The sequence below is a fragment of the Hyla sarda genome, chromosome 11, assembly GCF_029499605.1.
Source record: "Hyla sarda isolate aHylSar1 chromosome 11, aHylSar1.hap1, whole genome shotgun sequence".
Classification (NCBI taxonomy): domain Eukaryota; kingdom Metazoa; phylum Chordata; class Amphibia; order Anura; family Hylidae; genus Hyla; species Hyla sarda.
Window position 1 is genome coordinate 105645294 of NC_079199.1, and position 22482 is coordinate 105667775.

Genomic DNA, 22482 nt, shown 5'->3' on the forward strand with positions numbered 1-22482 from the left:
AGCATACAGTCCCATGTAAATATCATCACTCCCCCCCAGCATACAGTCCCATGTAAATACCATCCCTCCCAGCATACAGTCCCATGTAAATATCATCACTCCCCCCAGCATACAGTCCCATGTAAATATCATCACTCCCCCAGCATACAGTCCCATGTAAATACCATCACTCCCCCCAGCATACAGTCCCATGTAAATACCATAACGACTGCCCCAGCATACAGTCCCATGTAAATACCATAACGACTGCCCCATACTACAATAAGCCTGTGTTTCACACATCGCCATGCCCCTGAGTCACGTGACATTCCTCAGCGAGTTCAGTATTTAGCCTTTACCTAATGCAAAGGGCCACGTGATCATCATGTGACTGTGACGTCAAAATTCCTCTTACGCACTCCGTTCTAGCTTCTACCACATCCCGCCAATCCCCATGGTAACGTCGGCCATCCTTTCCCTGCCTGACGTCTCTATGGTGACCTGTAGCCCCTCTATGACAGCTCTATGGTGGTCTGACTGACAGCAACGAAAACAGCGGCTGTCACCCGGAGGAGCCGGGAATGTGAGGAGACTGGAGGGACACCGGGCCGGAGTACAGGGGTATGTGTGTGGGGCAGAGGTACAGAGAATGAGGGGGTCTGTGGTAGGTGAGAATGTGAGGGGTATGTAGCCTGAGGGGGACAGTCAAGGGGGGGGGAGGCAGTCCTATTCTCGGGGTGCAGTTAGGATGTGATGTGTGGGGGGGTGCAGTCCTATTCTCGGGGTGCAGTCAGGATGTGAGGTGTTGGGGGGTGCAGTCCTATTCTCGGGGTGCAGTCAGGATGTGAGGTGTTGGGGGTGCAGTCCTATTCTCGAGGTGCAGTCAGGATGTGAGGTGTTGGGGGGTGCAGTCCTATTCTCGGGGTGCAGTCAGGATGTGATGTGTTGGGGGGTGCAGTCCTATTCTCGGGGTGCAGTCAGGATGTGAGGTGTTGGGGGGTGCAGTCCTATTCTCGGGGTGCAGTCAGGATGTGAGGTGTTGGGGGGTGCAGTCCTATTCTCGGGGTGCAGTCAGGATGTGAGGTGTTGGGGGGTGCAGTCCTATTCTCGGGGTGCAGTCAGGATGTGAGGTGTTGGGGGTGCAGTCCTATTCTCGGGGTGCAGTCAGGATGTGAGGTGTTGGGGGAGTGCAGTCCTATTCTCGGGGTGCAGTCAGGATGTGAGGTGTTGGGGGTGCAGTCCTATTCTCGGGGTGCAGTCAGGATGTGAGGTGTGGGGGGTGCAGTCCTATTCTCGGGGTGCAGTCAGGATGTGAGGTGTTGGGGGGTGCAGTCCTATTCTCGGGGTGCAGTCAGGATGTGATGTGTTGGGGGGTGCAGTCCTATTCTTGGGGTGCAGTCAGGATGTGATGTGTGGGGGGTGCAGTCCTATTCTCGGGGTGCAGTCCTATTCTCGGGGTGCAGTCAGGATGTGATGTGTTGGGGGGTGCAGTCCTATTCTCGGGGTGCAGTCAGGATGTGAGGTGTTTGGGGGGTGCAGTCCTATTCTCGGGGTGCAGTCAGGATGTGATGTGTGGGGGGGGTGCAGTCCTATTCTCGGGGTGCAGTCAGGATGTGAGGTGTGGGGGGTGCAGTCCTATTCTCGGGGTGCAGTCAGGATGTGAGGTGTTGGGGGGTGCAGTCCTATTCTCGGGGTGCAGTCAGGATGTGAAGTGTTGGGGGTGCAGTGCTATTCTCGGGGTGCAGTCAGGATGGGAGGTGTTGGGGGTTTAGTCCTATTCTCAGGGTGCAGTCAGGATGTGATGTTTTGGGGGGTGCAGTCCTATTCTCGGGGTGCAGTCAGGATGTGAGGTGTGGGGGGTGCAGTTCTATTCTCGGGGTGCAGTCAGGATGTGATGTGTGGGGGGTGCAGTCCTATTCTCGGGGTGCAGTCAGGATGTGATGTGTTGGGGGGTGCAGTCCTATTCTCGGGGTGCAGTCAGGATGTGAGGTGTGGGGGGTGCAGTCCTATTCTCGGGGTGCAGTCAGGATGTGAGGTGTGGGGGGTGCAGTCCTATTCTCGGGGTGCAGTCAGGATGTGATGTTTTGGGGGGTGCAGTCCTATTCTCGGGTGCAGTCAGGATGTGATGTGTGGGGGGGTGCAGTCCTATTCTCGAGGTGCAGTCAGGATGTGAGGTGTTGGGGGATGCAGTCCTATTCTCGGGGTGCAGTCAGGATGTGAAGTGTTGGGGGTGCAGTGCTATTCTCGGGGTGCAGTCAGGATGTGAGGTGTGGGGGGGTGCAGTCCTATTCTCGGGGTGCAGTCAGGATGTGATGTGTTGGGGGTGCAGTCCTATTCTCGGGGTGCAGTCAGGATGTGAAGTGTTGGGGGTGCAGTGCTATTCTCGGGGTGCAGTCAGGATGTGAGGTGTGGGGGGTGCAGTCCTATTCTCGGGGTGCAGTCAGGATGTGAGGTGTGGGGGGGTGCAGTCCTATTCTCGGGGTGCAGTCAGGATGTGATGTGTTGGGGGTGCAGTCCTATTCTCGGGGTGCAGTCAGGATGTGAGGTGTGGGGGGTGCAGTCCTATTCTCGGGGTGCAGTCAGGATGTGATGTGTTGGGGGTGCAGTCCTATTCTCGGGGTGCAGTCAGGATGTGAGGTGTGGGGGGTGCAGTCCTATTCTCGGGGTGCAGTCAGGATGTGAGGTGTTGGGGGGTGCAGTCCTATTCTCGGGGTGCAGTCAGGATGTGATGTGTTGGGGGTGCAGTCCTATTCTCGGGGTGCAGTCAGGATGTGAGGTGTGGGGGGTGCAGTCCTATTCTCGGGGTGCAGTCAGGATGTGATGTTTTGGGGGGTGCAGTCCTATTCTCGGGGTGCAGTCAGGATGTGATGTGTGGGGGGGTGCAGTCCTATTCTCGGGGTGCAGTCAGGATGTGAGGTGTGGGGGGTGCAGTCCTATTCTCGGGGTGCAGTCAGGATGTGAGGTGTGGGGGGTGCAGTCCTATTCTCGGGGTGCAGTCAGGATGTTATGTGTGGGGGGGTGCAGTCCTATTCTCGGGGTGCAGTCCTATTCTCGGGGTGCAGTCAGGATGTTATGTGTGGGGGGGTGCAGTCCTATTCTCGGGGTGCAGTCAGGATGTGAGGTGTGGGGGGGCAGTCCTATTCTTGGGGTGCAGTCAGGATGTGAGGTGTGGGGGGGTGCAGTCCTATTCTCGGGGTGCAGTCAGGATGTTATGTGTGGGGGGGTGCAGTCCTATTCTCGGGGTGCAGTCAGGATGTGAGGTGTTGGGGGTGCAGTCCTATTCTCGGGGTGCAGTCAGGATGTGATGTGTTGGGGGGTGCAGTCAGGATGTGAGGTGTTGGGGGGTGCAGTCCTATTCTCGGGGTGCAGTCAGGATGTGAGGTGTTGGGGGTGCAGTCCTATTCTCGGGGTGCAGTCAGGATGTGAGGTGTGGGGGGGTGCAGTCCTATTCTCGGGGTGCAGTCAGGATGTTATGTGTGGGGGGGGTGCAGTTCTATTCTCGGGGTGCAGTCAGGATGTGATGTGTTGGGGGGTGCAGTCCTATTCTCGGGGTGCAGTCAGGATGTGAGGTGTGGGGGGTGCAGTCCTATTCTCGGGGTGCAGTCAGGATGTGAGGTGTTGGGGGTGCAGTCCTATTCTCGGGGTGCAGTCAGGATGTGAGGTGTTGGGGGTGCAGTCCTATTCTCGGGGTGCAGTCAGGATGTGAGGTGTTGGGGGTTTAGTCCTATTCTCGGGGTGCAGTCAGGATGTGAGGTGTTGGGGGTGCAGTCCTATTCTTGGGGTGCAGTCAGGATGTGATGTGTGGGGGGTGCAGTCCTATTCTCGGAGTGCAGTCAGGATGTGATGTGTGGGGGGGGTGCAGTCCTATTCTTGGGGTGCAGTCAGGATGTGAGGTGTTGGGGGAGTGCAGTCCTATTCTCGGGGTGCAGTCAGGATGTGAGGTGTGGGGGGTGCAGTCCTATTCTCGGGGTGCAGTCAGGATGTGAGGTGTTGGGGGGTGCAGTCCTATTCTCGGGGTGCAGTCAGGATGTGAGGTGTGGGGGGTGCAGTCCTATTCTCGGGGTGCAGTCAGGATGTGAGGTGTGGGGGGTGCAGTCCTATTCTCGGGGTGCAGTCAGGATGTGATGTGTTGGGGGTGCAGTCCTATTCTCAGGGTGCAGTCAGGATGTGATGTGTTGGGGGTGCAGTCCTATTCTCGGGGTGCAGTCAGGATGTGATGTGTTGGGGGGTGCAGTCCTATTCTCGGGGTGCAGTCAGGATGTGAGGTGGGGGGTGCAGTCCTATTCTCGGGGTGCAGTCAGGATGTGATGTGTGGGGGGGTGCAGTCCTATTCCCGGGGTGCAGTCAGGATGTGAGGTGTTGGGGGAGTGCAGTCCTATTCTCGGGGTGCAGTCAGGATGTGAGGTGTGGGGGGTGCAGTCCTATTCTCGGGGTGCAGTCAGGATGTGAGGTGTTGGGGGGTGCAGTCCTATTCTCGGGGTGCAGTCAGGATGTGAGGTGTTGGGGGGTGCAGTCCTATTCTCGGGGTGCAGTCAGGATGTGATGTGTTGGGGGGTGCAGTCCTATTCTCGGGGTGCAGTCAGGATGTGATGTGTGGGGGGTGCAGTCTTATTCTCGGGGGGGAAGTCAGGATGTGAGGTGTGGGGGGTGCAGTCCTATTCTCGGGGTGCAGTCAGGATGTGAGATGTGGGGGGTGCAGTCCTATTCTCAGGGTGTAGTCAGGATGTGATGTGTGGGGGGTGCAGTCCTATTCTCGGGGTGCAGTCAGGATGTGAGGTGTTGGGGGGTGCAGTCCTATTCTCGGGGTGCAGTCAGGATGTGAGGTGTTGGGGGGTGCAGTCCTATTCTCGGGGTGCAGTCAGGATGTGAGGTGTGGGGGGGGTGCAGTCCTATTCTCGGGGTGCAGTCAGGATGTGAGGTGTTGGGGGGTGCAGTCCTATTCTCGGGGTGCAGTCAGGATGTGATGTGTTGGGGGTGCAGTCCTATTCTCGGGGTGCAGTCAGGATGTTATGTGTGGGGGGTGCAGTCCTATTCTCGGGGTGCAGTCAGGATGTGATGTGGGGGGGTGCAGTCCTATTCTCGGGGTGCAGTCAGGATGTGAGGTGTTGGGGGGGGTGCAGTCCTATTCTCGGGGTGCAGTCAGGATGTGATGTGTTGGGGGTGAAGTCCTATTCTCGGGGTGCAGTCAGGATGTGATGTGTGGGGGGGTGCAGTCCTATTCTCGGGGTGCAGTCAGGATGGGAGGTGTTGGGGGTGCAGTCCTATTCTCGGGGTGCAGTCAGGATGGGAGGTGTGTGGGGGGGCAGTCCTATTCTCGGGGTGCAGTCAGGATGTGAGGTGTCGGGGGTGCAGTCCTATTCTCGGGGTGCAGTCCTATTCTCGGGGTGCAGTCAGGATGTGATGTGTTGGGGGTGCAGTCAGGATGTGAGGTGTGGGGGGGGGTTTAGTCCTATTCTCGGGGTGCAGTCAGGATGGGAGGTCTGGGGGGTGCAGTCCTATTCTCGGGGTGCAGTCAGGATGTGAGGTGTGGGGGGTGCAGTCCTATTCTCGGGGTGCAGTCAGGATGTGAGGTGTGGGGGCGGGGTGCAGTCCTATTCTCGGGGTGCAGTCAGGATATGATGTGTTGGGGGTGCAGTCCTATTCTCGGGGTGCAGTCAGGATGTGAGGTGTTTGGGGTGCAGTCCTATTCTCGGGGTGCAGTCAGGATGTGAGGTGTGGGGGGGTGCAGTCCTATTCTCGGGGTGCAGTCAGGATGTTATGTGTGGGGGGGTGTAGTCCTATTCTCGGGGTGCAGTCAGGATGTGCGGTGTTGGGGGTGCAGTCCTATTCTCGGGGTGCAGTCAGGATGTTATGTGTGGGGGGTGCAGTCCTATTCTCGGGGTGCAGTCAGGATGTTATGTGTGGGGGGGTGTAGTCCTATTCTCGGGGTGCAGTCAGGATGTGAGGTGTTGGGGGTGCAGTCCTATTCTCGGGGCGCAGTGTTGAGCGGCTGCTCTGTCCCTGGTTCACGGCTGCTCTGTCCCTGGTTCACGGCTGCTCTGTCACTGATTCGCGGTTGCTCTGTCCCTGGTTCATGGCTGCTCTTTTGCTGGTTCGTGGCTGCTCTGTCGCTGGTTCGCGGGTGCTGTGTCCGTGGTTCGTGGCTGCTGTGTCCCTGGTTGGTGGTTGCACTGTCCCTGGTTCGATGCTGCGCTGTCCCTGGTTCGAGGCTGCGCTGTCCCTGGTTCACGGCTGCTGTGTCCCTGGTTGGTGGTTGCGCTGTCCCTGGTTCGCGGCTGCTCTGTCCCTGGTTCGCGGCTGCTCTGTCCCTGGTTCGAGGCTGCTGTGTCCCTGGTGAGGTGTGGGGGTGTAGTCCTATTCTCGGGGTGCAGTCAGGATGTGATGTGTTGGGGGTGCAATCCTATTCTCAGGGTGCAGTCAGGATGTGAGGTGTGGGGGGTGCAGTCCTATTCTCGGGGTGCAGTCCTATTCTCGGGGTGCAGTCAGGATGTGAGGTGTGGGGGGTGCAGTCCTATTCTCGGGGTGCAGTCAGGATGTGAGGTGTGGGGGGGTGCATTCCTATTCTCGGGGTGCAGTCAGGATGTTATGTGTGGGGGGGTGTAGTCCTATTCTCGGGGTGCAGTCAGGATGTTATGTGTGGGGGGGGTGTAGTCCTATTCTCGGGTTGCAGTCAGGAAGTGAGGTGTTGGGGGTGTAGTCCTATTCTCGGGGTGCAGTCAGGATGTGAGGTGTTGGGGGTGCAGTCCTATTCTCGGGGCGCAGTGGTCGGCGGCTGCTCTGTCGCTGGTCGGCGGCTGCTCTGTCGCTGGTCGGCGGCTGCTCTGTCGCTGGTTCCCGGCTGCTCTGTCGCTGGTTCCCGGCTGCTCTGTCGCTGGTTCCCGGCTGCTCTGTCGCTGGTTCCCGGCTGCTCTGTCGCTGGTTCCCGGCTGCTCTGTCGCTGGTCGGCGGCTGCTCTGTCCCTGGTTCGCGGCTGCTCTGTCGCTGGTCAGTGGCTGCTCTGTGCCTGGTTTGAGGCTGCTCTTTTGCTGGTTCGCGTTTGTTGCTGGTTCACAGCTGCTCTGTCGCTGGTTCGCGGCTGCTCTGTCGCTGGTTCGCGGCTGCTCTGTCGCTGGTTCACGGCTGCTCTGTCCCTGGTTCGTGGCTGCTCTGTCCCTGGTTCGTGGCTGCTCTTTTGCTGGTTCGTGGCTGCTCTGTCCCTGGTTCGTGGCTGCTCTTTTGCTGGTTCGTGGCTGCTCTGTCCCTGGTTCGTGGCTGCTCTTTTGCTGGTTGGTGGTTGCACTGTCCCTGGTTCGATGCTGCGCTGTCCCTGGTTCGATGCTGCGCTGTCCCTGGTTCGATGCTGCGCTGTCCCTGGTTCGATGCGGCGCTGTCCCTGGTTCGATGCTGCGCTGTCCCTGGTTTGAGGCTGCGCTGTCCCTGGTTCAAGGCTGCGCTGTCCCTGGTTCACGGCTGCTGTGTCCCTGGTTGGTGGTTGCGCTGTCCCTGGTTGGTGGTTGCGCTGTCCCTGGTTCGCGGCTGCTCTGTCCCTGGTTCGAGGCTGCTCTTTCACTGATTTGCGCCTGCTGTGTCCCTGGTTCGTGGCTGCGCTGTCCCTGGTTCGTGGCTGCGCTGTCCCTGGTTCGTGGCTGCGCTGTCCCTGGTTCGTGGCTGCGCTGTCCCTGGTTCGTGGCTGCGCTGTCCCTGGTTCGTGGCTGCGCTGTCCCTGGTTCGTGGCTGCGCTGTCCCTGGTTCGTGGCTGCGCTGTCCCTGGTTCGTGGCTGCGCTGTCCCTGGTTCGTGGCTGCGCTGTCCCTGGTTCGTGGCTGCGCTGTCCCTGGTTCGTGGCTGCGCTGTCCCTGGTTCGTGGCTGCGCCGTCCCTGGTTCGTGGCTGCGCCGTCCCTGGTTCGTGGCTGCGCCGTCCCTGGTTCGTGGCTGCGCCGTCCCTGGTTCGATGCTGCTCCGTCCCTGGTTCGATGCTGCGCTGTCCCTGGTTCGATGCTGCGCTGTCCCTGGTTCGATGCTGCGCTGTCCCTGGTTCGATGCTGCGCTGTCCCTGGTTCGATGCTGCGCTGTCCCTGGTTCGATGCTGCGCTGTCCCTGGTTCGATGCTGCGCTGTCCCTGGTTCGATGCTGCGCTGTCCCTGGTTCGCGGCTGCGCTGTCCCTGGTTCGCGGCTGCGCTGTCCCTGGTTCGCGGCTGCGCTGTCCCTGGTTCGCGGCTGCGCTGTCCCTGGTTCGCGGCTGCGCTGTCCCTGGTTCGCGGCTGCGCTGTCCCTGGTTCGCGGCTGCGCTGTCCCTGGTTCGCGGCTGCGCTGTCCCTGGTTCGCGGCTGCGCTGTCCCTGGTTCGCGGCTGCGCTGTCCCTGGTTCGCGGCTGCGCTGTCCCTGGTTCGCGGCTGCGCTGTCCCTGGTTCGCGGCTGCGCTGTCCCTGGTTCGCGGCTGCGCTGTCCCTGGTTCGCGGCTGCGCTGTCCCTGGTTCGCGGCTGCGCTGTCCCTGGTTCGCGGCTGCGCTGTCCCTGGTTCGCGGCTGCGCTGTCCCTGGTTCGCGGCTGCGCTGTCCCTGGTTCGCGGCTGCGCTGTCCCTGGTTTGCGGCTGCTGTCCCTGGTTGGTGGTTGCGCTGTCCTTGGTTGGCGGCTGCTGTGTCTCTGGTTTGAGGCTGCTGTGTCGCTGGTTTGAGGCTGCTGTGTCGCTGGTTGGCGGCTGCTGTGTCGCTGGTTGGCGGCTGCTGTGTCGCTGGTTGGCGGCTGCTGTGTCGCTGGTTGGCGGCTGCTCTGTCGCTGGTTGGCGGCTGCTCTGTCGCTGGTTGGCGGCTGCTCTGTCGCTGGTTCGCGGCTGCTCTGTCGCTGGATCGCGGCTGCTCTGTCGCTGGTTCGCGGCTGCTCTGTCGCTGGTTCGCGGCTGCTCTGTCGCTGGTTCGCGGCTGCTCTGTCGCTGGTTCGCGGCTGCTCTGTCGCTGGTTCGCGGCTGCTCTGTCGCTGGTTCGCGGCTGCTCTGTCGCTGGTTCGCGGCTGCTCTGTCGCTGGTTCGCGGCTGCTCTGTCGCTGGTTCGCGGCTGCTCTGTCGCTGGTTCGCGGCTGCTCTGTCGCTGGTTCGCGGCTGCTCTGTCGCTGGTTCGCGGCTGCTCTGTCGCTGGTTCGCGGCTGCTCTGTCGCTGGTTCGCGGCTGCTCTGTCGCTGGTTCGCGGCTGCTCTGTCGCTGGTTCGCGGCTGCTCTGTCGCTGGTTCGCGGCTGCTCTGTCGCTGGTTCGCGGCTGCTCTGTCGCTGGTTCGCGGCTGCTCTGTCGCTGGTTCGCGGCTGCTCTGTCGCTGGATCGCGGCTGCTCTGTCGCTGGTTGGCGGCTGCTCTGTCGCTGGTTCGCGGCTGCTCTGTCGCTGGATCGCGGCTGCTCTGTCGCTGGTTCGCGGCTGCTCTGTCGCTGGTTCGCGGCTGCTCTGTCGCTGGTTCGCGGCTGCTCTGTCGCTGGTTCGCGGCTGCTCTGTCGCTGGTTCGCGGCTGCTCTGTCGCTGGTTCGCGGCTGCTCTGTCGCTGGTTCGCGGCTGCTCTGTCGCTGGTTCGCGGCTGCTCTGTCGCTGGTTCGCGGCTGCTCTGTCGCTGGTTCGCGGCTGCTCTGTCGCTGGTTCGCGGCTGCTCTGTCGCTGGTTCGCGGCTGCTCTGTCGCTGGTTCGCGGCTGCTCTGTCGCTGGTTCGCGGCTGCTCTGTCGCTGGATCGCGGCTGCTCTGTCGCTGGTTGGCGGTTGCTCTGTCGCTGGTTCGCGGCTGCTCTGTCGCTGGTTCGCGGCTGCTCTGTCGCTGGTTCGCGGCTGCTCTGTCGCTGGTTCGCGGCTGCTCTGTCGCTGGTTCGCGGCTGCTCTGTCGCTGGTTCGCGGCTGCTCTGTCGCTGGTTCGCGGCTGCTCTGTCGCTGGTTGGTGGTTGTGCTGTCCCTGGTTGGCGGCTGCTGTTCCTGGTTGGCGGCTGCTGTGTCTCTGATTTGCGGCTGCTGTGTCCCTGGTTTGCGGCTGCTGTGTCCCTGGTTGGTGGTTGCGCTGTCCCTGGTTCGATGTTGCGCTGTCCTTGGTTGGCGGCTGCTGTGTCTCTGGTTTGAGGCTGCTGTGTCGCTGGTTGGCGGCTGCTGTGTCGCTGGTTGGCGGCTGCTGTGTCGCTGGTTGGCGGCTGCTGTGTCGCTGGTTGGCGGCTGCTCTCTCGCTGGTTGGCGGCTGCTCTCTCGCTGGTTGGCGGCTGCTCTCTCGCTGGTTGGCGGCTGCTCTCTCGCTGGTTCGCCGCTGCTCTCTCGCTGGTTCGCCGCTGCTCTCTCGCTGGTTCGCCGCTGCTCTGTCGCTGGTTCGCCGCTGCTCTGTCGCTGGTTCGCCGCTGCTCTGTCGCTGGTTCGCCGCTGCTCTGTCGCTGGTTCGCCGCTGCTCTGTCGCTGGTTCGCCGCTGCTCTGTCGCTGGTTCGCCGCTGCTCTGTCGCTGGTTCGCCGCTGCTCTGTCGCTGGTTCGCCGCTGCTCTGTCGCTGGTTCGCCGCTGCTCTGTCGCTGGTTCGCCGCTGCTCTGTCGCTGGTTCGCCGCTGCTCTGTCGCTGGTTCGCCGCTGCTCTGTCGCTGGTTCGCCGCTGCTCTGTCGCTGGTTCGCCGCTGCTCTGTCGCTGGTTCGCCGCTGCTCTGTCGCTGGTTCGCCGCTGCTCTGTCGCTGGTTCGCCGCTGCTCTGTCGCTGGTTCGCCGCTGCTCTGTCGCTGGTTCGCCGCTGCTCTGGCGCTGGTTCGCCGCTGCTCTGGCGCTGGTTCGCCGCTGCTCTGGCGCTGGTTCGCCGCTGCTCTGGCGCTGGTTCGCCGCTGCTCTGGCGCTGGTTCGCCGCTGCTCTGGCGCTGGTTCGCCGCTGCTCTGTCGCTGGTTCGCCGCTGCTCTGTCGCTGGTTCGCCGCTGCTCTGTCGCTGGTTCGCCGCTGCTCTGTCGCTGGTTCGCCGCTGCTCTGTCGCTGGTTCGCCGCTGCTCTGTCGCTGGTTCGCCGCTGCTCTGTCGCTGGTTCGCCGCTGCTCTGTCGCTGGTTCGCCGCTGCTCTGTCGCTGGTTCGCCGCTGCTCTGTCGCTGGTTCGCCGCTGCTCTGTCGCTGGTTCGCCGCTGCTCTGTCGCTGGTTCGCCGCTGCTCTGTCGCTGGTTCGCGGCTTCTGTGTCCCTGGTTGGCGGTTGCGCTGTCCCTGGTTGGCGGTTGCTGTGTCTCTGGTTGGCGGTTGCGCTGTCCCTGGTTCGCGGTTGCTGTGTCTCTGGTTGGTGGTTGCGCTGTCCCTGGTTGGTGGCTACTGTGTCCCTGGTTGGTGGTTGCACTGTCCCTGGTTGGTGGCTGCTGTGTCCCTGGTTGGTGGTTGCGCTGTCCCTGGTTGGCGGCTGCTGTGTCCCTGGTTGGTGGTTGCGCTGTCCCTGGTTGGCGGCTGCTGTGTCCCTGGTTGGTGGTTGCGCTGTCCCTGGTTGGTGGTTGCGCTGTCCCTGGCTGGTGGCTGCTGTGTCCCTGGCTGGTGGTTGCGCTGTCCCTGTTTGGTGGTTGCGCTGTCCCTGGTTCGCGGTTGCTGTGTCCCTGGTTGGTGGTTGCGCTGTCCCTGGTTGGTGGCTGCTGTGTCCCTGGTTGGTGGTTGCGCTGTCCCTGGTTGGTGGCTGCTGTGTCCCTGGTTGGTGGTTGCGCTGTCCCTGGTTGGCGGTTGCTGTGTCCCTGGTTGGTGGTTGCGCTGTCCCTGGTTCGCGGTTGCTGTGTCCCTGGTTGGTGGTTGCGCTGTCCCTGGCTGGTGGCTGCTGTGTCCCTGGTTGGTGGTTGCGCTGTCCCTGGTTGGTGGTTGCGCTGTACCTGGCTGGTGGCTGCTGTGTCCCTGGTTGGTGGTTGCGCTGTCCCTGGTTGGCGGCTGCTGTGTCCCTGGTTGGTGGTTGCGCTGTCCCTGGTTGGCGGCTGCTGTGTCCCTGGTTGGCGGTTGCGCTGTCCCTGGTTGGTGGTTGCGCTGTCCCTGGCTGGTGGCTGCTGTGTCCCTGGCTGGTGGTTGCGCTGTCCCTGGTTGGTGGTTGCGCTGTCCCTGGTTCGCGGTTGCTGTGTCCCTGGTTGGTGGTTGCGCTGTCCCTGGCTGGTGGCTGCTGTGTCCCTGGTTGGTGGTTGCGCTGTCCCTGGTTGGTGGTTGCGCTGTCCCTGGCTGGTGGCTGCTGTGTCCCTGGTTGGTGGTTGCGCTGTCCCTGGTTGGCGGCTGCTGTGTCCCTGGTTGGTGGTTGCGCTGTCCCTGGTTGGCGGCTGCTGTGTCCCTGGTTGGTGGTTGCGCTGTCCCTGGTTGGTGGTTGCGCTGTCCCTGGCTGGTGGCTGCTGTGTCCCTGGCTGGTGGCTGCTGTGTCCCTGGCTGGTGGCTGCTGTATCCCTGGCTGGTGGCTGCTGTGTCCCTGGCTGGTGGTTGCGCTGTCCCTGGTTGGCGGCTGCTGTGTCCCTGGTTGGCGGCTGCTGTGTCCCTGGCTGGCGGCTGCTGTGTCCCTGGTTGGTGGTTGCGCTGTCCCTGGTTGGCGGCTGCTGTGTCCCTGGTTGGTGGTTGCGCTGTCCCTGGTTGGCGGCTGCTGTGTCCCTGGTTGGTGGTTGCGCTGTCCCTGGCTGGTGGCTGCTGTGTCCCTGGTTGGTGGTTGCGCTGTCCCTGGCTGGTGGCTGCTGTGTCCCTGGTTGGTGGTTGCGCTGTCCCTGGTTGGCGGCTGCTGTGTCCCTGGTTGGTGGTTGCGCTGTCCCTGGTTGGCGGCTGCTGTGTCCCTGGTTGGTGGTTGCGCTGTCCCTGGTTGGCGGCTGCTGTGTCCCTGATTCGTGGCTGCTGTGTCCCTGGTTGGTGGTTGCGCTGTCCCTGGTTGGCGGCTGCTGTGTCCCTGGTTGGTGCTTGCGCTGTCCCTGGTTCGCGGTTGCTGTGTCCCTGGTTGGTGGTTGCTGTGTCCCTGGTTGGTGGTTGCTGTGTCCCTGGTTGGTGGTTGCTCTGTCCCTGGTTGGCGGCTGCTGTGTCCCTGGTTGGCGGCTGCTGTGTCCCTGGTTGGCGGTTGCTCTGTCCCTGGTTGGCGGCTGCTGTGTCCCTGGTTGGTGGTTGCGCTGTCCCTGGTTGGTGGTTGCGCTGTCCCTGGTTGGCGGCTGCTGTGTCCCTGGTTGGTGGTTGCGCTGTCCCTGGTTGGCGGCTGCTGTGTCCCTGGTTGGCGGCTGCTGTGTCCCTGGTTGGCGGCTGCTGTGTCCCTGGTTGGTGGCTGCTGTGTCCCTGGTTGGTGGTTGCGCTGTCCCTGGTTGGCGGTTGCTGTGTCCCTGGTTGGCGGTTGCGCTGTCCCTGGTTCGCGGTTGCTGTGTCCCTGGTTGGTGGTTGCGCTGTCCCTGGCTGGTGGCTGCTGTGTCCCTGGTTGGTGGTTGCGCTGTCCCTGGTTGGTGGTTGCGCTGTCCCTGGCTGGTGGCTGCTGTGTCCCTGGTTGGTGGTTGCGCTGTCCCTGGTTGGCGGCTGCTGTGTCCCTGGTTGGTGGTTGCGCTGTCCCTGGTTGGCGGCTGCTGTGTCCCTGGTTGGCGGTTGCGCTGTCCCTGGTTGGTGGTTGCGCTGTCCCTGGCTGGTGGCTGCTGTGTCCCTGGCTGGTGGTTGCGCTGTCCCTGGTTGGTGGTTGCGCTGTCCCTGGTTCGCGGTTGCTGTGTCCCTGGTTGGTGGTTGCGCTGTCCCTGGCTGGTGGCTGCTGTGTCCCTGGTTGGTGGTTGCGCTGTCCCTGGTTGGTGGTTGCGCTGTCCCTGGCTGGTGGCTGCTGTGTCCCTGGTTGGTGGTTGCGCTGTCCCTGGTTGGCGGCTGCTGTGTCCCTGGTTGGTGGTTGCGCTGTCCCTGGTTGGCGGCTGCTGTGTCCCTGGTTGGTGGTTGCGCTGTCCCTGGTTGGTGGTTGCGCTGTCCCTAGCTGGTGGCTGCTGTGTCCCTGGCTGGTGGCTGCTGTGTCCCTGGCTGGTGGCTGCTGTATCCCTGGCTGGTGGCTGCTGTGTCCCTGGCTGGTGGTTGCGCTGTCCCTGGTTGGCGGCTGCTGTGTCCCTGGTTGGCGGCTGCTGTGTCCCTGGCTGGCGGCTGCTGTGTCCCTGGTTGGTGGTTGCGCTGTCCCTGGTTGGCGGCTGCTGTGTCCCTGGTTGGTGGTTGCGCTGTCCCTGGTTGGCGGCTGCTGTGTCCCTGGTTGGTGGTTGCGCTGTCCCTGGTTGGCGGCTGCTGTGTCCCTGGTTGGTGGTTGCGCTGTCCCTGGTTGGCGGCTGCTGTGTCCCTGATTCGTGGCTGCTGTGTCCCTGGTTGGTGGTTGCGCTGTCCCTGGTTGGCGGCTGCTGTGTCCCTGGTTGGTGGTTGCGCTCGGATGTCCTTTCCTTCGCCTCTGGTTGTATTTATAACCTCTGGGTTATTTTAGGCCTCAGAACGTAGATCGCAGGACAGGTGCGCCCGCTCCATTCATGCTGCCCTCTACTATCATTACGTTTCCTAGAAATGTCTGCAGGCTTCTCTACATGCCAGTTCTACCCGAGTTAACCCCTTCATCTTTTTGTGTGCCCACTGGCATGGCCTTTTAAAGGAGATAGAAATTCTAGTCCAGTAGGGGGGGCAACTTCTAAATGCCCTCTCCTCTGTATTTGTGCCATAGACTGCCCAGTTTTTTACCCATACATAAGCAGTGCCAGGCCATAGACTGGCAGCAGTAGCCTGGCACCTGCTCTCTTCCCTTAAGCAGTGACTTTGTGCCATGCCTGGTGCAGACAATAGGCCCCTGTGTGTGGTGCCCCTTGGTCTGTCAGCCTTCGAGGGCAGTGCCTACTGTTGGCACCTCCTGAACGCCTTTCTCTGTCTTTTCCCCTGCGTGTGCAGTTTTTGCTGTGTGACTGGGTGATTGTGCGGGGTCAGGAAGTGCCGGTGTGGAGGGTTCCTTCCCTGCTTCCTGTTTTCACTCTCTTTCGCTTTTAGCCTCAGCATCCTGTCCTCTCGTTGTCCCTGATGGTTCCTTCGCTGTCACCGCTCCATCACCAGCTCTGACCCACCGCACCCAAAATCTCTTCACCACCTTCTACAAGATGCAGAACTCCACACAGAGAAGATCTGGGAGGAAGTGATGAGCGGCGGGGACATCTCCGGGTGAGTCTCATCTTCTGCGCTGTGTGTGGCCTTGTTAAATGTGTCCCCCCTGACAGTGAGCGGATCTAAGGGGTGCCCCTTCTTCTGAGACCTTCTACACTTCTGCTGTAATAGAGGGGAGATAAGGGGCAACTGCAGCCACTGATCTCCAGCCTGTGAGGGCTCCATCTTAATCCATACCCCATCTTGTGTCTCCCCAGTGTGTGTGAGATGCAGTCATAATGGAGGAGGGACCCCCAAAGCTGGTGGATTACTTTCTCATCGCCGGATTGACACCAACATCTCGACCATTGGAGGAGGAGAACCGCCAGAGACCGACGCGGCCAGCAGAACCAGTGACCGATGTGGCCATCATCATCCGATCCCAGTCTGAGGAGGTGCCTCATGGATTTACCTGCATCGAGAAGACCCCCGGGGGCCACTCGGCCGACCTCAGCTTCAGCTTCATCACCAACCAGCAGATGTATCTGTGCTACCGCCGGGGACGGGACAAGACGCCTATCACGGAGTTGGGGTGAGGGGCTGCCTGTTGTGACACATGTGGGCACTATATTGGCAAAGGGAAATAAGATGTCTCCTCTTCTACTCTTTCCAGCATCTATTATGAGGGTAAGGAGAATCTGCGGCCCGGCTTCCAGCTCATTGACACCACTCCATACAGTCATTCTGCCAACTTGAGTAGTGGTGCCCCTGGCCACCCCAAGACCTTCCTCACTTACAAGCGGGCACCTGAATCGCTGGGGATGAACACCCTGGGCGTGATGGATATCTGTATCATCAGTCCCAGCAAAGGTGACAGCACCCCCCACACCTTCTGCAGGGTGGATCGAAACCTTAACACCAGCATGGTGAGCTGTGCCAGTGTGTGACTGGTAATTGTCCTGTACCCCACCTTACACTCACCATTTACCCACTACCTCTCTCCCTATGCCAACCTTACCTTTTCCTCTATACCCCACCATATCTTACAGCTTACGTATAAACATATTAGGATGATCCTGTTCAAACACTTTGCTTCTTTATCTTGTCACCTCCACCAGTCACATCCAGAGCTGCAATCACAGCTTGGCAGCCGACTGCTTCTGTAGCATTTTCTGCTGTGGTGTATTTTAGATACAGCTTTGGAGGTGACTGGAGGATAAGACATGATGTAACAGCAGAATAGTGAGTGCAGCTCTGGAGGGTAAGACATGATATAACAGCAGAATAGTGAGTGCAGCTCTGCAGGATAAGACATAATGTAACAGCAGAATAGTGAGTGCAACTCTGGAGGATGACGTGATGTCACAGCAGAATAGTGAGTGCAGCTCTGGAGGATAGAACATGATGTAACAGCAGAATAGTGAGTGCAGCTCTGGAGGATGACATGATGTAACAGCAGAATAGTGAGTGCAGCTCTGGAGGATAGAACATGATGTAACAGCAGAATAGTGAGTGCAGCTCTGGAGGATAGAACATGATGTAACAGCAGAATAGTGAGTGCAGCTCTGGAGGATAAGACATGATGTAACAGCAGAATAGTGAGTGCAGCTCTGGAGGATAGAACATGATGTAACAGCAGAATATGGAGTGCAGCTATGGAGGATAAGACATGATGTAACAGCAGAATAGTGAGTGCAGCTCAGGAGATGAGTTGAAGATATGAATGATGTAACAGCAGAATGGTGAGTTCAGTATTGTAGGTGACTGGAGGATTACACCCGATGTAACAGCAGAATAGTGAGTGCAGCTCTGGAGGATAAGACATGATGTAACAGCAGAATAGTGAGTGCAGCTCTGGAGGATAGAACATGATGTAACAGCAGAATATGGAGTGCAGCTCTGGAGGATAAGACATGATGTAACAGCAGAATAGTGAGTGCAGCTCAGGAGATGAGTTGAAGATATGAATGATGTAACAGCAGAATGGTGAGTTCAGTATTGTAGGTGACTGGAGGATTACACCCGATGTAACAGCAGAATAGTGAGTGCAGCTCTGGAGGATAAGACATGATGTAACAGCAGAATAGTGAGTGCAGCTCTGCAGGATAAGACATGATGTAACAGCAGAATAGTGAGTGCAACTCTGGAGGATGACGTGATGTCACAGCCGAATAGTGAGTGCAGCTCTGGAGGATAGAACATGATGTAACAGCAGAATAGTGAGTGCAGCTCTGGAGGATGACATGATGTAACAGCAGAATAGTGAGTGCAGCTCTGGAGGATAGAACATGATGTAACAGCAGAATAGTGAGTGCAGCTCTGGAGGATAAGACATGATGTAACAGCAGAATAGTGAGTGCAGCTCTGGAGGATAGAACATGATGTAACAGCAGAATAGTGAGTGCAGCTCTGGAGGATAAGACATGATGTAACAGCAGAATAGTGAGTGCAGCTCAGGAGATGAGTTGAAGATATGAATGATGTAACAGCAGAATGGTGAGTTCAGTATTGTAGGTGACTGGAGGATTAGACACGATGTAACAGCAGAATAGTGAGTGCAGCTCTGGAGGATAAGACATGATGTAATGGCAGAATAGTGAGTGCAGCTCTGGAGGATAAGACATGATGTAACAGCAGAATAGTGAGTGCAGTTCTGGAGGATAAGACATGATGTAACAGCAGAATAGTGAGTGCAGCTCTGGAGGATAAGACATGATGTAACAGCAGAATAGTGAGTGCAGCTCTGGAGGATAAGACATGATGTAACAGCAGAATAGTGAGTGCAGCACTGGAGGATAAGACATGATGTAACAGCAGAATAGTGAGTGCAGGATAAGCCCCGGTATAATTCGGTATAGGTGTAATCATCCTGTTCTCTTCTCTGCCCTTCAGTTTGGTCCGGCTCTTTTCCTCTGCTACAAGAAAGCGATGGGCAAAGTGCACAGCCTGGTGTATGAAGCAGGTCAGTCCCCTGTCGGTTTGTTGCATGCACCATGATCTTCATGTATGTCAGCAGATGGTCCGGACGCCTGGCTGTAACCCTTTGTTGTCTTCAGGGGTGATCAGCCGATTTCCTGAGACAGACAGTGAAATGTTCCCTTTTCCGGAATTGGTCCCGATGTTCTGTCTTCCGATGGGAGCCACCATAGAGAGCTGGTCCCTGAACACCAAGTACCACCTTCCCGTCTTTTCCACCTTTGTCCTGACCGGCGCTTCGGGAGACAAGGTGAGAGGTCCCTGGCGGTGCAGCCAATGAGCTTTACTTACATGAGTGGTTTTCGGATTGACACCACCTTCTTCCCACAGGTTTACTGCGCCGCCATCCAGTTCTACGAGCAGTACCCCCGAGAGAACCTGACCGAGAAGCAGTGCCAGCGGCTCGGCCTCCTCAGCGTAGTGGACAAGCGTCCGGTGAGCAGTAAGTCCGTCCAGACCAAGAAGAGCATCTGCGTCCTTTCCCGATGGCCGTTCTTTGACGTGTTCCAGAAGTTCCTGACGTTCATTTATCGATATTCCATCTCCGGTCCCCACGTGCTCCCCATAGAGAAGTGAGTCCTCCAGACGATAACCAACATGGCTGCCATCACCCAGCTTTTCTGTGGTCACTGAGTGGTAGATCTATCACTGTAACCCATAGACTCCACTGTCCATGTGGTTGTACTTGAGATAGAGATTGGCGCAAACATATTCATAGACCCCAATTAGCCAATGGAGGTTAAAAAAGTGTTTGGCAAAATGACCCAAAAATTTTTGTTTTTGGGGGGGGGGGGGCTTTACTTTAAAATAATATGTATACTGTAGTAGGCAGATAAAAACAAGTGAAAAGATTTTTTAGGTTTTCCTGCGCCCCTAATTATAAATTGCCACTGTGTTTCCCAACCAGGGTGCCTCCAGCTGTTGCAAAACTACAACTCCAAGCATGCCCGGACAGCCTTCGGCTGTCCGGGCATGCTTGGAGTTGTAGTTTTGCAACAGCTGGAGTCACCCTGGTTGGGAAACACTAACTTAGCATATAAAGCGAAACTGATTATTTTCTCTTCTTTTTACAGACACATCTCAAACTTCATGTTCAATGTTCCTTTCCCTTCCCCTCAGAGACCCCGCATCCTCATCCAGGTGGGTACCGCTCAGTCTCACTATAAGATGTGTATTAGGGTAGGGTGACACGTAACGGATCTGCAGCATATTTTACGCTGCAGATCTGCCGGTGACCCGTCCCATTTTGTGCCTCCAGCTGTTTCCACCCCCCCCTTCTCCCATACCTGGCCTGCTCGCAGCAGCAATCCGCCGCTAAAAGCAGCCACACAGGGGGCCTGCGAGTCGGCGAATGCACTCTGACATCGCGGAGCAGCCGTGATGTCTGAGTGCACCGCGCATGTGAGGCTGCTCGGCGATGTCTAAGTAGACCCGGCGACTCGCAGGCCCCCTGTGTGACTGTTCGTAGCGGCGGATTGCCACTGCGAACAGGCCAGAGGCGGGGGAAAGGGGGGTGGCAACAGCTGGAGGCACAAAATGTGTCTGGTATTTTGCGTTGCGGATCCGTTACGTCTGACTCTACCCTTATAGTTAAATTCAGATTTTTCCGCCGTTCTGCTGGAGAGATGGAGACCCATGTACAGAATACATCCTCCAGCTGCAGTGTTGATTCCAGTCGGGGGCCTTCTGTAAGAGTGTGGGCACTAAGAAGACGACCGCCATGGATCCCCCGACTGTCGGGCACCTTCCCCTGTCATAAGGATTTTCACAATATCAAGGGCCATATTGATAAGTGACTGAGTGATCTCGGGCCCCTGGTATTACATTGCAGCCTGCACTGAACCCGCAGCACAGAATACATGTTTGGGTCACTGGGTTGGACATAGGTCACGGTCTAAGGTTCGGTTCACATTCGTGTCGGACTCCGTTTGGGACAGAAATCTCAGCCTGTCATGGAAACATAGAACTCCACTAAATCCATGCAAAGCTTACCGAAAACAAATAAGAGACCAGACAAGAATAATTGTGGGTTGATAAAGCCCGCCACTTTTTATTAATATTAAAATACAACATTAATAAATATATAGATGAAACCAAAGTGAATAATAAATATATAAAATAATAACTTTTCACCCGTGATAACCAAGCAGGCAACTAAACCCCCCCCCCCCACCATAAACATTGCAACATAAAATGGAGAAAGAAAATAATTAAAATGTAATGTTAACTGATATTGAATAATAAAAATACATATAAATACAGAAAAATACTTAAATAAATAATAAAGTACATTATCTATAAATAAATAAAAAAAAAAATATATATATATATATATTACACTGCTCAAAAAAATAAAGTGAACACTAAGATAACGCATCCTAGATCTGAATGAACTAATCGTATGAAATCCTTTCCTCTTTACATAGTTGAATGCGCTGACAACAAAATCCCACAAAAATTATCAATGGAAATGAAATGTTTCACCCCCTGGAGGTCTGGATATGGAGTCATCCTCAAAATCACAGTGGAAAACCCCACTACAGGCCGATCCAACTTTATGTAATGTCCTTAATACAAGTCCCAATGAGGCTCAGTAGTGTGTGTGGCCTTAACGTGCCCGTATGACCTCCCCGCCTGGGCATGCTCCTGATGAGGTGGAGGATGGTCTCCTGAGGGATGTCCTCCCAGACCTGGACTAAAGCATCCGCCAACTCCTGGACAGTCTGTGGTGGATGGAGCGAGACGTCCCAGATGTGCTCAATCGGATTCAGGGGAACGGGCGGCCAGTCCATAGCATCAATGCCTTCCTCTTGTAGGAACTGCTGACACACTCCAGCCACATGAGGTCTAGCATTGTCTTGTATTAGGAGGAACCCAGGGACAACCCAACCAGAATATGGTCTCACAAGGGGTCTGAGGATCTCATCTTGGTACCTAATGGCAGTCAGGCTACCTCTGGCAAGTACATGGAGGGCTGTGCGGCCCCCCAAAGAAATGCCACCCCACACCATTACTGGCCCACCGCCAAACCGGTCATGCTGGAGGATGTTGCAGGCAGTAGAACGTTCTGCACGGCGTCTCCAGACTGTCTCGTCTGTCACATGTGCTCAGTGTGAACCTGCTTTCATCTGTGAAGAGCACAGGGCGCCAGTAGTGAATTTGCCAATCTTGGTGTTCTCTGGCAAATGCCAAACGTCCTGCACGGTGTTGGGCAGAAAGTACAACCCCCACCTGTGATTGTCGGGCCCTCATACCACCCTCATGGAGTCTGTTTCTGACCGTTTGAGTGGACACATGCTCATTTGTGGCCTGCTGGAGGTCATTTTGCAGGGCTCTGGCAGTGCTCCTCCTGCTCCTCCTTATCCAAAGGCGGAGGTAGCGGTCCTGCTGCTGGGTTGTTGCCCTCCTACGGCCTCCTCCACGTCTCCTGATATACTGGCCTGTCTCCTGGTAGCGCCTCCATGCTCTGGACACTACGCTGACAGACACAACAAACCTACTTGCCACAGCTCGCATTGATGTGCCATCCTGGATGAGCTGCACTACCTGAGCCACTTGTGTGGGTTGTAGACTCCGTCTCATGCCACCACTAGAGTGAAAGCACCACCAGCATTCAAAAGTGACCAAAACATCAGCCAGGAAGCTTAGGAACTGAGAAGTGGTCTGTGGTCACCACCTGCAGAAGCACTCCTTTATTGGGGGGTGTCTTGCTAATTGCCTATAATTTCCACCTGTTGTCTGTTCCATGTGAAATTGATTGTCAATCAGTGTTGCTTCAGTGACTTGGAGTTACATTGTGTTGTTTAAGTGTTCCCTTTATTTTTTTGAGCAATATATATATATATATACAAATATCTCTCTCTCTTTTTTTTTTTTGTTAAATATATAAATAAAACAAAAAAAGAGGGAGGGGCTTGAATCTCCACCATTGAAATGGCTACGCACACGAAAAAACCTGCCTTTTAAAGGGGGTCCCGCTCCTGGAGCCGCAGCCAATCAGGAGCCGACCCCCATAACAAACATCCATGCGGTATCTGCGTTAAGGTACAGATAATTAAAAGAAGGGGGCAGCATACATCAAAACCCCCCAAAGAGAGAAGGGGGTTCATGTTTCCATGTCCCCCCTCTGTATACGCCCCAGGGGTCTTTACAGTCCATTACACAATGGACACCGACAGATCCTGAGAGATCTTATTGACTTCAGTGGGGTCGGTCAGTATATTATATTATTATTATATATATTATAGTCCGGTCATACTGTGCAAAATAAACGGAATCTGTGATGGAGCGGACGTCAGTGTGAACGCAGCCGTACACTGATTTATTGTCTTACTCTCCAGATGTCTCCATATGATAACGTTCTCCTGTGCCAACCCGTGTCCTCACCTCTACCCCTCAGGTCAGTGTATTGTACATCATACATACAGTATATGGTCATGTGTATACAGTCATATAGATATATAGTGATGTGTTATAGATCAGGTTGTATATACAGTCATATATATATAGTGATGTGTTATAGATCAGGTTGTGTATACAGT

General features: G+C 57.3%; 1 protein-coding gene across 2 annotated transcripts in view; it reads left to right on the forward strand.

Annotated features, from left to right (window-relative positions):
* Positions 1-398: 398 nt before the first annotated feature.
* The window catches only part of DENND4B (DENN domain containing 4B), a 45227-nt gene continuing 23143 nt past the window's right edge, over positions 399-22482 (forward strand). For both annotated transcript variants that reach the window (XM_056545557.1, XM_056545558.1), the window contains exons 1-9: positions 399-600; positions 14876-15043; positions 15244-15557; positions 15639-15891; positions 17858-17927; positions 18022-18191; positions 18272-18513; positions 19015-19081; positions 22282-22340. In XM_056545557.1, coding sequence (XP_056401532.1) covers positions 15265-15557; positions 15639-15891; positions 17858-17927; positions 18022-18191; positions 18272-18513; positions 19015-19081; positions 22282-22340 — 1154 coding nt within the window. In that variant the 5' untranslated portion in view covers positions 399-600; positions 14876-15043; positions 15244-15264. The remainder of the gene's footprint in view (positions 601-14875; positions 15044-15243; positions 15558-15638; positions 15892-17857; positions 17928-18021; positions 18192-18271; positions 18514-19014; positions 19082-22281; positions 22341-22482) is intronic.